This window comes from Glycine soja, chromosome 20 (genome assembly GCF_004193775.1).
Source record: "Glycine soja cultivar W05 chromosome 20, ASM419377v2, whole genome shotgun sequence".
NCBI classification, from domain to species: Eukaryota; Viridiplantae; Streptophyta; class Magnoliopsida; order Fabales; family Fabaceae; genus Glycine; species Glycine soja.
Window position 1 is genome coordinate 48,169,522 of NC_041021.1, and position 16,759 is coordinate 48,186,280.

Sequence of the window (16,759 nt, forward strand, 5' to 3'; positions counted from 1 at the left end):
AGATCCATTCCAAATTTTAGGTACTAAATCATAATTTTTATTTAAAAAAAATAAATAAATTTTATCATGTAATTTAAAATCTTAATCTTGCCAATCCTGATAATTCAAAAATTAAGTGATAGAATATTCATTTCAAAGGTAAGTTTAATGGATATGGATTGTTGTAAAAGATTTTATATTCTCAATCAATGTAAAATTAGTTTTGGTGTGACTTTTAGGATGATCATTATCAAATTATTATCACACAATAGTTTATAATTGGATGATATTGTAATTTTCTTTTTACACGATACTTATATTTTCTTTTAAAAAACTTATTGATTTTTTATCTTTTAATAATATGGAGATAATATATCCTTTACACTTCTACAAACAAATTAGATTATTTTTAAATTTTGTTTATTCCATTTTTTTATTGTCAATACAAAGTGTACATGTCCCTTTACGTTAATAAGTGGAGTTGAGTTACAACCTATGAATCCACTTAATGTTCCGTTTGTATTTGTGTAAAACTCTGTTTTTTCCAGCTAAACATCATTCTTGTCACTAGACAAAACTAAGTGTGCACCAAACAATCTTCACTGTTAAAAAATGTATCGAAGAAATCGTGTTATGATATAGAACTCAGCCGAATTTAAGTTGACCAAATAAAAACAAATTTCCCCCCTAATCTAAGCCCAACCAAGATATCTCCATTCTTCATTCGGTGGAAAATGAAAATCATAATGCGCAGTCTAGGATTAGTTTTCAAATAAAGCCTTGGAATTGCCTTTTTGGGCACAGGTTTTTTTCGTCATATATGATGGGAACTATCCAATAAAAGAAAACTACAATATCACCTCTTCTTTATTATGAACAACAGATTACTCCTCTTCAACTGCAAGTGGACAACGGCTGAAACTTTTATGTATCACAAAAGCATACCAAACAACTTTTTTTTTTTTTTTTGCCTCATAATTTATTTGTGAATGGAACGAATAGTTAATGTTTATCAACTTTAAGATCCTTTTAAATCTTTTAACCCTGGACAATGTTGATGTACACTATAATCTCCTTTATATACTGTTTTGCAACTCAATAAATATATTTTAAAACAATACAATATCCCAAAAACTGCTTGAAATGCAAGCATTTTTAAAAAAATATTTACGACAATTAATTTGAGGTTTGAGAGATGAATTATTAGGTGCTTCTATATATATTTTACTTTGTGAGCAAATCGAGAGTATGATAAGCAAGTTCTATTGGGATGACAATGTAGAAGGGCATAAAACCATTAATCCAATTTGGCTCTGGGTAACCCATCTCGGAACATAACATATCAATTTTACATGCCTTTTGAGAATCATAGACCAAGTTTCACATGGAGGAGCATGCCATCCTCGAGGTGGGTGATTGATGGATGGAGAGTAGGGAACGGTAACAACATTAGAGTTTGGATGGATAAGTGACTTCTTTATGTGGTCAATCCTAAAAGGTCCATATATAGAGGTGAAGATACAGGACAAAGTCTTCTTATGGTGGAAGACTTAAATTGATAAAAATACTCGTTAGTGGAATAGATATATAGTTGATGTTCTCTATCTTTTCTCATTCTAATGTGGTGAGAATATTGTAGATTTCCTTATGAAAAGCTAGCATAAGGATGTAATATTGATTTGGCATCATATCACAGATGGTTTTTATTTAGTGAAGACGATATAATCTTTTTATGGATAAAAATTTCCATCTTAAATGTTCTTCTTTAGTTAATTTATCCAATGATGTTAGCCGGAAAAAAATATGGTTTATAAGTACTATCCCTAGGTGTAGGGATGTAGTGTGGAGAGGTAGCTCCTATATACTTCTGATAAAAAAAATAATAAAGGTTTTTTTTGAAAGATGAGTTTAGGTTGATCTAATTTTCCCAACAATAAGAGATTATTCTTCATGCTCTCTTAGTTTAGTCAAATACGGTTTATATCCCCAAAAGAAATTCACCTTAAGAATTGAACTATTTGGCTTCAATGGATACAAGAATATGATTTTAAACAACATGGAGGGAATGCATTAGCACTTAAAGTGCTTTGAGCTATCTGCTGGTTTAGTAGAAACCATAGCAATCATTGAAGCATATATGGTAGGCAAGATAGCTAATATATGAGCCATAGAGAGAATAGTAGAAGTGGTAATTGTTTTTTGATGATGTTGTTTGGTTGGATGAGTTACCTTGTAATTTACAGCCAATATTCGTTAACTTCATATAATATTTACATCTTAAGCTAAAATTAATATTGTTTCCTAAAAATAGAAATACTTTAGAGATTAATGCTTATTATTTCAAGTAATGAAGAATCTCTGTACAAAATAAATAAATAAAGAATTCAGTTCTCTTTTATTATTATCTAAGATTTGAGTACTGTAAATAAAATTTATTAAACAATGTTTTATTTCTTTAAATAGATTCACCCATTTTAATATCCATGCTTGTGCGTATTTCTTTTAGGTGTACTGTGAATTTTCAATTTATTTCCGAACCTTCAACTTCGTATACCTGTTGACCGAAATTTTAGAAATGTAACTTAAATAGTAAAGAGTAAAAAAATACATTAAATTATTATATTGGGTTGTTTTTTTTCCGGTAGTTAAATTTGTTGGGGTTTAAAGTAACAACCGAATAAAGTAAAGAATAAATTAATTACCTTAAAGTATATAAAAATTATTAGCTTATGAAGAGAAATAGCTAGTAAAAAGAGAGAGGTGGGGTGAAAGAGTGAATATTCAAAGATATTTAAAGGGTGGAGTACGTAGCAGCAATGTGTATGGACTGTGCTTACATCCATTCCCTTCCACTGATGGTGTGATCTGGATTAGAAGTAGCTAGGTGCCTCAAAAAGAATCTTTATTTCTCCAATAATGTTATACATGTTTTTTTATATTATTATTATATCACCTTTTTAAAAAATAAAAGAGATATTTTAATATATATATATATATAAGGAGGACATAAAAAAATTGACTTGTCAATAATAAAGTTTTTATTTTTTTTACTTATCTTACTAAAGCCTATTAGTGCATAGTCATCAAATGTCCCATCCCAGGCGCTTTAATTAGATTGGATAAATTAAAGGAACCAAAGAATGCATAGTAGTTGCACACTCATCATATGTATATTTAATTTATATATATTGTAAAACTAGTGGATTCCACGAGCGTATGAAGGTTCCAAAAGAATAATAATTCTTCGAAGACAACATGTATGATACTGATAAATAGGACCTATATATATATATATATATATATATATATGTATGTATAGATAGATAGGGAACATAAGTATCTTTTTTATAAGAGAGAATCTAGGTTGAATTGCCTAAGATTATTATGTTATAAATGATAATTTTTACTTTATAAATATTTAAAATAATTGTATATTTATTTTAAGGGAAACAAACTTATTTCATTTGATAAGAATAATAGAAGATTCAAATGTGGCAATACAATCATGATCCTGGATGCAAACATGAAATCTAGAGGCCCTTGTGATCCTATGAGTTATTAGATTAGTTTGTCCCGGCTTGAATTGGATATCAAGATAAGATTGCTTCTATAACTAGATAACAAGAAATGGAAAGGATTGAGACCAGTTGTTGCCGAGTTCAGATTGTCTGTAATCATCTTATAGTCTGTTTCAAAAATGACGTTTTGCATTTGTAGCTGAGAAATCCATTCGATAGCTTTATGAAAATTTCTGCCTCTGAAGCATGAGGGACACGAGACAATATGAACGAGCCTTTAAGAAAGCTCCATTGGTGTCACGGAGACACATTAATTGCAGCTCCAAAGCATTACAATTGGAATAAGAAACAACAATATTATTAATAACTGGCACAAAATCATTACAATTATTATCTGATTGGAACAACTAATTGGAATAAGAAACAACAATATCACATTTTCCAGAATGTCCTTGAACAGTGGACCTATCATCTCGTGTTAGAAAGGAGATAAAATTTGTTTTTTTTCCTAGTAGTTGCAGTTGATCAGTGGAAGAACTTTGAGTTTATGTCACCATCCTTCAGCCAGTAAATTTTTGCTCTATGTCGCCAGAAGGATTCTTCTCGAGCAATGAGGTTGCATAGCTTATCATTGACTATAGAATAGAGAGAAGTAGCCTCAACATCATTTGATTGATGGATGAACTCAAGCTCCTTGCGACATGCTTCTATCTTATCACGATTAATGCCTCAAATACTCTTTCCCCACAAATTCATATCATTAGAGCAAGCTTCAAGTTTCTGGATGAGATCTCTAGAAAAAGTATTATTCCATCCATCGTTTAGGGTTGGTTGAAGAAGCCAGCAAGAATTTTCGAAACAAAAATTCTTCTTGAAACATCTATGGCTTCCAACATTCAGCTTGATGGTGATTGGCGAATGATCTAATGTGGACGACACTTGATTCAAGAGTTTGAAATTAGGAAATAAATCTATCCACTCCAGTGTTGCAAGGCCTCTGTCAAGCTTCTCTTCAACGCCGTGGGTGAATTAAAGCATCTCGAAAACCATGTAAGAGCCAAGTTGGTTGGTCCACGAGCCTAATTTCCTCATCATCAGAAAGATACACCAAGGGAGAGTGGTGTCATTAGCCAGAAAACGAAGCAAATCCCAAGATTCCTTCCTCTTTTGACAGCTTGCTTGATGAACATGCACGTTAATGAAATGACAAGAGAAATTAATTAACTAACATTCCAAGGGCTTCCTCCAAAGATGGACCAAGCCTCCACTTCTTCCATTAGAGTTTACTACAAAATAAGAATCAAAAGGAAAACAATTGCATATTTAAAGTTTGAATTTTTTAAACTAATAATTAAAACATCTTCTTAGCATTATTTTATATTTAATAAAAATTAAAATAGAAATGAATTCAATATTCTGAAATATGCTTTTTTCTTTAGTAATCATCTTCTTTAAAAAATTCATTAGACGAATTTAGAATGATTTTAAAATAAAAATACTAGTATTATTTTAAATTTGATGTTAAAGTTATAAATTCAAAAGTGATGGTTAATTAATTATTTTTTTATAAAATAACTAATAAGTATTTTATTTCATTGTATGAATATCTTAAAATTTAAATAATATTATATAAAAATAATCAATTTATAAAGCGAAATATTCATAGTTCAATGTCTTCACCAAGCCTTTCCATACACACTCCTTGTATTTACCATGTAAGGCGTTTGTGATGTTCGCAGTCCAACTTGTGGGGAGGATTAGCATGTGTTAAGTCCACCGTTATTCTATTTGTTAATTACTTAACCGACCAGCAAGATTTAGTTAATTAAGAGATTAAACTCCTTTGCCTTTATTGACTCCTGTATGTAAATCACGCCAACATGTTAATTTATGTAAATAAGATTTGAAATTATTGTCAACGACATTCACATTTTTTTTTTTGAAGGACCTAGCTAGCCACATCTTAAAATTATAAATACTTAAAAAGTTAAATATTTGAAGTTAACTTTCTTTCTCAAATTATAGAAACGAATATATATAGCATTCTTACATCACGATAAAGGAAAGAATAATTCTTATTTGCTATAAAATTTAAAACTCACATTCTGACATCATCCCCTACAATTCTATATTACCTAGTTATTACTTATTACCAAGTTATTTTTAGGACTATGCAATACATCATTTTTTTTTGTTACTATGTAATATATCAGGTTGATTTGCATCATTCCCCCACTAAGAAAAGTGCCTTAGATGAAGTTGCTGATTAATGGAAATTAATATGAACTATTGCGGATGTGATTCACTTGACCTCAAGTGGTTTATACCTAATTAAGTTCAAATAAAAAACCTCATTGAAAAAAGTAAATCAAGCAAACCTCATTAAATAAAAAAATATAAATTTTCAAATAAAAAATAGCGCAAATATTTTTCCAATCCTTTGACATCTTCTCTCTCTCTCTTTTTTTTAGAAGTGACGAGGTTTTAATATATACAAGCAGGAAGGATTAACTTATTTCAAAAATAATTTTTGTTTTTTTTAATTTAATAATTATAATAGATAATTAATCTTAACAATTAAATTTTAAGAAAATAAATTACAAAAATAAAGAATAATTCTTTTAAAGTTATTCTTCAAATTTAATTCCTCTTCATATATATAGTACGGATGCAAAAATTTTATTTAGTGAAGACAAAAAATGTTTGCAATAATTTTATAGAAAAAATTATTATATTTTTTTACAAAATACATATATCATAACAAAAAAATTCAAAATATCTATACTTTTATAGATTATAATTATTTACACATTTTAATATTATAAAAAATATTATATGATTTTTTCATTGTCAAATTATAAAAAAATTATAAAATTAATACCAGTTTATTCTCTCTTTTATTTTTTATAACTTTTTTCATTCATTTATAAAATAATTATCTTATAGTTATAACACTAAATTGTTTATGGGAACAAAATAAAAATTATTATATATACTCTTATAAAAAAATTGTGGGAGTAATTACGTCCGTACCCTCTAAAGTATATATATATAAATAAATAAATAAAAGGAGGAATCAAATAATATTAATATAAATTTGATAATTATTCATCAAATTATATTTATATATTATCAAGATTATTTATATCAAATTTTATCAAAATTAAACAAGAATAAGAAAGTAATCAAATTATTTATATTTTTATTATATTTTAAAATTAATATTTATATCACGTTGATTTTAATTTATATGAATAAGATAAAAAATGATTTTGAATTAATATAAAATTTTGTATATATAATTTACATAAAAGAAACTTTCACTCCAACATAAGTTTTAAAAAAATATTATTCAATCAAAAATTATAAAATAATATAATAATTATCAAAATTATATCGGTATAATTTAATTTCTTTTATATATATATTGATTGTATTTCTTTTAAGAAGTACAATGAAAAAATAATTGTTTTATACTAACTTTATCTTGTTTCATATTAATTACTTCCTTTATTCAACTTTTATCTCATATTTTACTTCCACCTTTTATTAGATTATACGCGCGTTTACATAAACGACCAGCATGTTTAGATTTATGTTCGCCTTAAAAAGTTAACGTGTATCTGTCAAAGCTACTTTCTCTTGCTTTTTCTGCTTTCTTTTGTTTATTTGGATGTGATTGATTTTACTACTTTTTTTTATAATATCGATTTCACTACTTTACGTGTGTTTCAAAAGCAAATCCTAATATTTATATAATTGGATAAAAATTATAAATATAATCTTAAATATTTTAATACATTTTTCAAAATTTTAAGAGACAAGAAAAAAAAATTAATGGGATAACAAATCAATAAATGATTAAAGTGACTGTAATGTTATTGTAGTTGTATCAGAGATAAAAATTAATTTAATTGATTATAAATTAGTTCAAGATTAATTAGTTGGTTACAAGTTAGTTATTAGTTTAGTTTGTTACAAGTTAGTGTAGTTAGTTACAAATTAGTTACAAGTTTAGTTGTATAAGACTCAATGTATTCATGTAAAAATTGATTTGTTCATTTGAACATTATCCAACGTAATATTCAAGTTTTTCTTTTCTCTTCTTTTCATCTCTCTACCTTGAGTTTTAACATGATACTAGAGCAATACCACCCACCACCCATACTCTTAGAGATGGCGTCTTTGTATCCTGGTTCCATTAGTGTTGCACAGGTTTTGTGAACATAAAGGATATGAGTGGGAAACGAAAGAGGAACTAGAACAATTTCAATTTGTATGACTAGAGTAAATTTTTTCATGTCTAGCACTATTCAGTTTTTGCCAACAAGGTGTTTGATTAAACACTTCTAAAGATTTTGGCTTATTGTTTCAGCCTTTTAGACTTGTTTTGATGATCTTAGCTTCTATCATGTGTGGTGGTTAAGTATTGTTCATCTGTTAGCTTCTATCATGAGTGATTAAGTTTTGGTTATTGTTAATTCACAAAGTGTTTGTGAAAAGTCCTCATAGAAGACAAATTTTGTGATTCTTCTATTTTGTTGATGTAAGCTTCTGCCCGTGATGATTAAGCATTGTTTAAGTTTTTGTCATGGATGGTTAAGTATTGAAATGTTGTTTTGCTTCTGCTCTTGATGGTTAAGCCTCGTTGGTTCTGCCAAGTGGTTAAACTTTGAGGTATAGTTTCTACTTGGTGGTTAAGCTTTGATAATTTCATGGATTAATAGTTTGATTGAGCTTCTGCCAAATGGTTTTGTTGTTGATTTCGCTTGATGATTAAGCTTTGATGCTTGCTTTGGACTCTTGGAAGAAGATTGAGAAAGTCAAAGTTAGTTGAAGATTTTTAGAAGTTTTTGTTTCTGACCGATGTATTTTCAGCATGTTTAACTATATTTCAAGTTTTCAAAATTTTTTCATTTCCTTTAATGTTGATATATTGTTTTCTCTAAGTTAGAAGTGTTTTCAACACCTTCCAGCTTACGAGGGTATTAGAGATGAAAATTAATTTAGTTGGTTACAAGTTAGTTAAATATTAATTTAGTTGCTTACAAGTTAGTTATTAGTTTAATGTGTTACAATTTAGTTTAGTTAGTTACAAATTATTAATTACAAGATTAGTTATATAAGACTTAATGTATTCATGTAAAAATTAATTTGCTCATTTGAATATTATTCAAAGTAATATTCAAGTTTTTCTTTTCTCTTCTTTTTATCTTTGAGTTTTAACAAGTTGTGACTTTATTTGATAATAAAAATTATTTTTTAAATAATTTTTTTATATTTAAACCTTAATTTAAAGATACATGATAATTGATATCTAAACCGATATGAAACTTCAATGCAATGCCACAAGGGGGAAAGGGGAGGGTGTCAGGGAAAGGGAGACGTTGCTTAAATATGCTGAACAAACAAAATCTGCATCGTTCATATAAAGGGAAATTAAATAACATGAACTTTAATTTTTTTTATCATTAAAAATTGAAATTAGTATTAAATGATTTATAATTATTCACAAGTTCTATTCAACTAATTAAGTTAAATTTTCTTGACACCTTAATATATTAGTTGAATAAAAGACTATTTACGTAAAACCCAACGAAAAAAGTCGTAAATAAAATGCAACCAAGGCAAACGAATATATATAATAAATACGGAAATTATTAATAGGCTATTTCTTAAAATTACAGTTAATTATCGTTAAGAAGTTCGTCTTCGTGTACGTAACTTTAAACGGGGTCCTTTTCCTAACATTAATTAACCAACTTAAGTTCGTCTTCGTGTTCGTAACTTTTGATCTGTATTCCTAACTCTACAACCAAAAAAGAAAAAAAAAATAATCCTTTCTGCCAAATTATTTATATTCATAATCAAATGGCAATAACTTAAGCTCCATTAGTAGCGCTACCACTAAGTAACCATGGGCATTAGAAAAGTTTAGTTCTTAGCATCTTTTTGCCATTTCATTGTTCCACTTCCGAGAAATTAATTGTGCATGGTTTATTATATTATTTTCCGCACTCAAATAATTATTTGAAATTATTTTAATTAATAATAAGTATATTTCTATTATTATTATAATACTAAATAAAATAAAATAAAATCGTTGTTTAATTTGTGCAACACCTCTACAAAAAATCGACCCCCACTCACGTCATTTTCCTTTATAAATGCAACATCTTAGTCCAAAACTGACGAAACTTGTATTCTGGTGGGAGAAAGAATCTGGAAAGTGTCATTGCAAAGAGAAGCAGCTAGCACTGAAGCACACACACAAAACACAAATATCCCTTTAAACTTGTTGAGAGAGATATTGAAGAAAATAAGAAGCATGGAATGGAGGAAATATTATTTGGATGTGGTGCTGGTACCATTGGGATTTCTTATAACCATTGGTTATCATGTTTGGTTGTGGCATAAGGTTCGAACACAGCCTTCTTCCACCATAATCGGAATCAATACTCATGGAAGACGCTCCTGGGTCCCTGCCATGTTGAAGGTATTCCTTCTCTTGTGTCCATCAAAACATTAACAAAAAAAAATTAATATTATAATTTGATTGTTTCTTTTCTCATTAACTATTTTCTTTTGTTGAAGGCTAGCTTGAATATGATGGAGTTAATTATTATTCCTAATTCTACAACTTGATATATCCCATGTTCATATGAATTATCATATATACTAATTAATACTCTCCATATATATATATATATATATATATATATATATCTTTTTGAATATTTCTAAGCTAAGTATAGTCAATTATATTTCTAATTTAAAGTTGTAAACTACTCTCTGTTTTTATGTCCTTGTTGAAGAGTTTAATTTCTTTGTTTCTGATAGGCGCCAAATATTGAAACCATTATTGATCTTATTGGCTTGTACGTGTGCATGAATCTAGTAGTGGATCGGTGGGTATTCATGACATGACCAAACGACTTTTATTTATGATCTACCTCTGCCTTACATTTTTTAGCGATAATAAAATTTGATATCACATCGATCTGTTGCCAATCAAAGCCTCACTCTGCTTCATACTAGTTATGTCTCTAAATTAATAAAGTTTTGTGAAAAAAGTATATTTTACAAGTTAAACGTAATGTGTCTTTGGAATATTTTGGTCTAGAATTGACTGTTGGATGGTTATAAATTATTTTCAAATTTGTTTAAGTTATCTTGGGTTAATCTTTCTAAGCTAGAATTTTATGTTTGCGATTAAGGGTACCGGGATCTTTCATCTTTTATTCGATTTTACTGACCTTGCTTGTATTTGTAATTTTTTATTATTAAATATGGATATTGGGCATGTTAAAACTTTTAGTTATATTGAGAAATGAGCTATAAATTTGACCGATACAATCATATATAAATAGTCAAAATAAAAAATTAATTAGCAGTTATACAATTATTTAAATATAATATAATGATTTGTATTTATAATTCTCAAATCTCGTAATAATAAGAGTTTTCATTTAATATACTTTATATATAGAGAGAAAGAAAGAGAGAGATAAATGAAGTAAGTTTTATTTCAAGAGTTATACAAGAAGTAGTTTAATCTTTGAACTTGAAGAAAAATATGCAACAAAACTGTTTCAAGCACTCCAAAGGAACTAAACACCAAAATTTCAAATTAAATATACAGTTCACCCCGAATTAGTCAAAAACAAAATCAGGACACCAAAATCCTACCTTGATCAGATTCATAATACAAATCATATTAAATTATTCATGCCTAAACATTCATTACAAATTAACCGAATAGATCAGGTTACAGATAACAATATTAACATTCAAATCTGTTTTACCTTTTTCACTTTAATCAAACTTTTTATATATGCTGAAAAGTTGTCATCGTTGTTGTTATTATATTATATAATTCTCAGCAGTCAAAAAAATATTATATAATTCTCATGTTCTCACTTTGTTTGTATTTGAAATATTTTCTCATTTTTTTATTTTAATTCATCATTAAACTTTTAAATGTTCACATTTTTGCTTAAATACTTATTGGAATATTTATTTAAAATCTAGTTGTTCTATTTTATTTTATAATTAAGTTATACTCCAATAAGCATTTCTTAGGTTTTTGTTTTGAATAATTTTAGATAAAATAATTTATTTAATGTGTAAAATGTGTATTAAGTTCCTTAGTTTTTTTTTTTTTGTCAAAATTAGTTTTAGTTTTGTATTTTAAAAATGATGATTCTTTTGTTCATTAAAAACGATTGTTTTGATCCTTATATTTTTTTTTTATAATTGTTAAATCTCGTCTTTCATCTTAGTTTCTAAATTCCACAAAGAGAAAAAAAAAATACCAAAAACATTGTTTTAAAGTATAAGAATTAAAATTATTTGATTTACAAAATTTTGAATAATTTCATTGCTAACGCTTGCTTTTTTATTTTTAATTCTAAAGTTGAGATGTTTCAAAATATGTATATTTGTTTTAAGAATGATTTAACTATGAGTTAGGCCCAATGCACGCCAAGCAATATTCCACTTCAAGCTTGGGGGTGGGGGGAAGAGACTTTATGACTATTTTTTTTTATATATGCTTAACTTTATGAATATTTGTGTATGCTTAAAATTAGTTTTAAATCAACCAGAGTGAAAGGTTACGATAAAATTAACAATAATTAATCAAACAGGATCAAGTTCAAAGATATTGTGCTTTAGTAAATGGATTCCAGGGCCCTGTCTTTGCCGTGATGCTTAGAATCTTGAAATGACAAACATACAAATATGAATATTCGAGAGAATCTGCATAAAACTGGCTGCCCTAGGATTTGGGATTTTTTTTTTATGAGAATGTTCCATCACTTTCATATAAAAGTGGCTTAGTAACTTCATATAAAAATAAAGTAGGGTTAATGACAGCCCATTTTGTTTCTGTGGTCTAGCTCGTGTTGATTACGAGCATAAAGAAAAGACGTCATTCACATACGTTTCTCACCACAATCTCCACGACGCAAAGTGGGTCACCCTTTTTTTGAAGACTTAATTGTTCCGAGTGCTTTAATTAATCAAGTACTTTATATATTTTTCTTTGTAGGTTCATTATATTAATTGAGGATACTTTTTTCTTTGAGGGAGAAGCGAGGATACTTATAATCAACATTATATACCGCATAAATAGTTGGTAAAAGAAAAGAAAAATATGATTTTAAAACTTTAAAAAAATTATAGGTGCCGCTGAAATTAATAATCTGTGTCTTTCTGTTTTGTTTTTCTTCTCATCAAGCATGCTAGCTTCAAATATACTGCACGACCTAAACCTGTAGATGCTGTGATGATCGTGTACAGAAACTTAATTAGAATATACTATACCAAGAGTACAAATACACTATTAATTATTCAATTATAGATTATTATATATGACAAAATTGCTGGTTTTAATAATGATTATTTTAAAAATTATATCTTAGAATGATTTCTAATTGGTCAAGTGTATGAATATAAATCATATACGTACAAAGGATAATTCACAGAAAGCAACATTTAATTTTGTTCATGGCAGGACATTGAAAAGAAGAACATCCTGGCAGTGCAAACTCTTCGAAATCTGATAATGGGATCAACTCTTATGGCCACCACTTCCATTCTCCTCTCTGCAGGCTTGGCAGCTGTGATAAGCAGCACTTACAGTGTGAAGAAGCCTCTGAATGACGCTGTATATGGGGCCCACAGTGAATTTATGGTAGCACTTAAATACGTGACACTCCTAACCATATTCTTATTCTCATTTTTCTGTCACACTCTGTCGATTAGGTTTTTCAATCAAGTGAGCATCCTCATTTGCACACCACAACAAGATGTGATCATGTCCTCAGCAGTGACCCCTCAGTATTTGACTGAGCTTTTGGAGAAGGGAACTATTCTGAGCACTGTTGGCAACAGGCTTTTCTACTCAGCACTCCCTCTTCTGCTTTGGATCTTTGGGCCTGTGTTGGTTTTCATGTCTTCTGTGGCAATGTTACCGGTGCTTTATAACCTAGACTTTGTTTGTGGGAATAATAATGGGAAGGGAAAGATCATGAAGAATGACAAAGGGGAGGACTATGTTTGATGTGTATTGAGCTAATTAGATCAAAACATTAAACAGATAATATGTTTATGTACGTAGGTCTTTAGTTTGGTGCATCATTTACAACTTTTAAGTTGTAAAGGTGTTGTATTCTACTCGCACAGCAGCCACATGCATGCTGAAGCGTTTCCTAAAATAATAATTCAGCTAGCTAGCTTTTCCAACGTAGCTTTCATTGTCCATGATTAACATTATTAACCCTTTAGCTGTTTCCTGATGGAAGCTTTTATAAATCTTATGGCACTAAAAAAAAGACTAGCTAGGACCACTCATTCAATATTTTTTTATGATATATTTCTTTTTCTCTTTCTATCTTCATTACATTATTCTACTTTATATCACATATTTCTCTCTCCTCTTTCACAATGGAAATTTAATTTGTTGTATAAAAACGATTTCCATTGAAATAATAATAATAATGTTAGATACAAGCTATCCACCCTGCGGTTTTGGTCTTTAATTTGTCTGGACTAGTTGACAGATTAATAAGGGGTGATTTATGTGAACCACAAGTTTAGATCACCAAGAGTCTTTGTTTAAGAGAATAAATGTTTAAAAGTTAAACCATTTAAAAAGAGAATGACTTAAATTACAAAAAGTAAATAAAGTAATTAACCTGTGAAGATACTTAAATTACAAAATAAAAACAAAACCATTATGATCCATGAATTTCAGGGTTGGCTGGAGATGCTACTAATATTTTCATATTTATTTATTTTTTCATAGTAGTACAAGTTTAATTTTGATGTGTTGCTAGTATAAATTTTTTTATATTATTAATTACTAAAATTAATGATAAGTTTATTATTAAAATAATTAATATAAAATGAATTTATTATATAATTTATGGTTTTTTAATTAATATAAAAATGGATTTATTATATAATTTATGATTAGATGATAGTAATATAAAATTCGTGCATACTTACGCTATCCAATCAAAGTTTTAACTAACATTTGTTGATATTCGATCTTATGAGACGTCATCTTTTCCCAGCCTTCTTATCCTTAATCCTTAATTTAGATTTTAAGTTTTAGACTAAAGACCTGAGTCACAAGCCATTATTAGCCATGTGTCCCAGAGATTCTTATCTATATATACTTTCGAAGCATAATATGAAAACTCGATCATTTTGATAATCGATTTGACCAGAATATGACTTAATTAATGTTTAAATAAAAAGTATATAAATTTTAATGCAAAATTAAAAAATAACATAAAAGCATGAACATATGAGAATTATTACAAAGGTTATAACATAAAATTATCAGGCCTGGGTCAAATATAAATCTATGCAGATTTACATATGTTTCATAATTGGTAGCTTAAACCTGTACAGCTAAACAAATGCTGATACAGGTTGCAGATAACTCTATTTTTTTTTTTTTACATTTTATTTTCTTCATTTATTTTACATCTTTTGGTTTTCCTTCTTTCTCTTCATCATACTACTTATTACAATTATTACATTTTCTTAATTCTCTTTTATCTCTGGCTCCTTTCTAATAATTGTATGCACGCTATACGTAGTTTCAATACATCCTTATTCAAGTTGCACACTTGCAATAAACAGTGAGGGGAATATTTCCACAGTATCTAGCTAGTTCGTGCATTATTAGCTGGTTGGGTTATATGCAATGCAAGATTCCACCTGAATTCTGAGGCAAGGTTGGAAGAGGACGAGAACCATATATTGGCACTTAGCCGAGATTCAATTTGCAAGGTTCAGTTGGGAAGAATATCCTCTTCAGTTTTGATAAAAACCAGATGAAATCTCAGCTTTTGTTTTATTTTAATATTTAATAATTTTAAGAGTAAATTAAACTAATACTCTCTAAAATTTTGTGAGATTACAAAAAAAAATTCTATATTTTTCAGCCATCATATCCATTTGTGGGGGGGCATAACTCAATATAAATTGATTTTTAATACTACATTTTAAATTATGGGCGGGGACAGATGTAAGTACGTGGGTGACTATGGGGTAATTGCCTCCTACAAAGTAAATTTCTTACTTGAATATATTAAATGATTATTATTTTTACTTGCACAAAAAAATAAGTGTTGTCTCATAAAATATTTTTTGCAAAAAAAGAATGGGAAAGATTATAAAAGATAAAAGAAAATTAATAAATTGGTACTAATTTATCCTTTTAAATTTGTGAAAGCTTAAATATTTTGATTTTTTTATTAGGAGATTGTATATTTTATAAAAAATTATAATACTTTTTTGTCTATGAAAGTATTATAAAGTATTTCTTTGCCTCGTTAAAAAAACTTCTGAATCTGCGGCCACTAATTATGGGAATAATTTATAGTTACACATGTATATTATATTAACTGGCTCATACGATTTTGTATAATTTATTCATGTCCGTCTCCTCTTACACCTAAGTTAATGGCTGATGCTCTCGGGGTGTTTTTTCCTAAGACAAAGCTAGTTATTTTGTGTTTCCGTTTTCCGTGTTTTAAATTTCCCACTCAAAAAAAATTTAACTCATATGATTGTTTTTGAAAAATATTACAATAACATCCTTTTGCATATAAAACATTAGACTTAATTACACCAAATTTCATCCACTCAATTTAAATAATCTAAAGAATAAAATTAATTCACTTAAAAAATGCTAATTAGTAAGTTACATGAGATGTCTTTATTATTTCTAATTAAACTAATTGATGAAAATCAATTGGTGATAGCACCAGATAATATTTCCTATGATATTTGTCATCTTATCTTCATCAAAATGAGATATTGAATTTCGTAAAAACAAAACATCTTTGGATGTCTTTTTTTGCTACAAAAGCAAAGCTTTATCAGGTTCAGTTTGTTGTATATCAATTCTTTGTCAATTTTATCTTCATCAAAATGAGATTTTAAGTTCCAATTGCTAAGTTAATTCAACTATGCTAATTCAATTTGGGCATTGAATGATGAGAATTTTAAACGGGACATTCCAATTTTTTCCAACCAGTGCCCAATGCATTAAGGATGAGAACTACCATGGTGTAAATATTTATTAATTATTATATTTGTTCTTATAAGAAATAATATAATTTATCAAGATCAATAAAAATAATTAAATTAGTTAATTTTAATTAATAACGTTAAAACTTAATTTTATTTTAAAAATACTTGTGGACCTAAATGATTTAAGTGATAGATATATTTAATGA

General features: G+C 28.0%; 1 protein-coding gene across 1 annotated transcript; it reads left to right on the forward strand.

Moving 5' to 3' along the window:
* Positions 1 to 9,679: 9,679 nt before the first annotated feature.
* Positions 9,680 to 13,749, forward strand: LOC114402770. Its single transcript, XM_028365434.1, has 2 exons — positions 9,680 to 9,993; positions 13,015 to 13,749. The coding sequence occupies exons 1-2, from the start codon at positions 9,826 to 9,828 to the stop codon at positions 13,561 to 13,563; spliced, it is 717 nt and encodes a 238-aa protein (XP_028221235.1). The 5' UTR covers positions 9,680 to 9,825; the 3' UTR covers positions 13,564 to 13,749.
* Positions 13,750 to 16,759: the final 3,010 nt, after the last annotated feature.

Bases quoted from the DNA above. Each gene is read 5' to 3' on its own strand.
- LOC114402770 (XM_028365434.1), top strand. From the start codon at position 9,826: ATGGAATGGAGGAAATATTATTTGGATGTGGTGCTGGTACCATTGGGA. The intron at 9,994-13,014 runs GTATTCCTTCTC...TGTTCATGGCAG, and splicing joins GGGTCCCTGCCATGTTGAAG to GACATTGAAAAGAAGAACAT.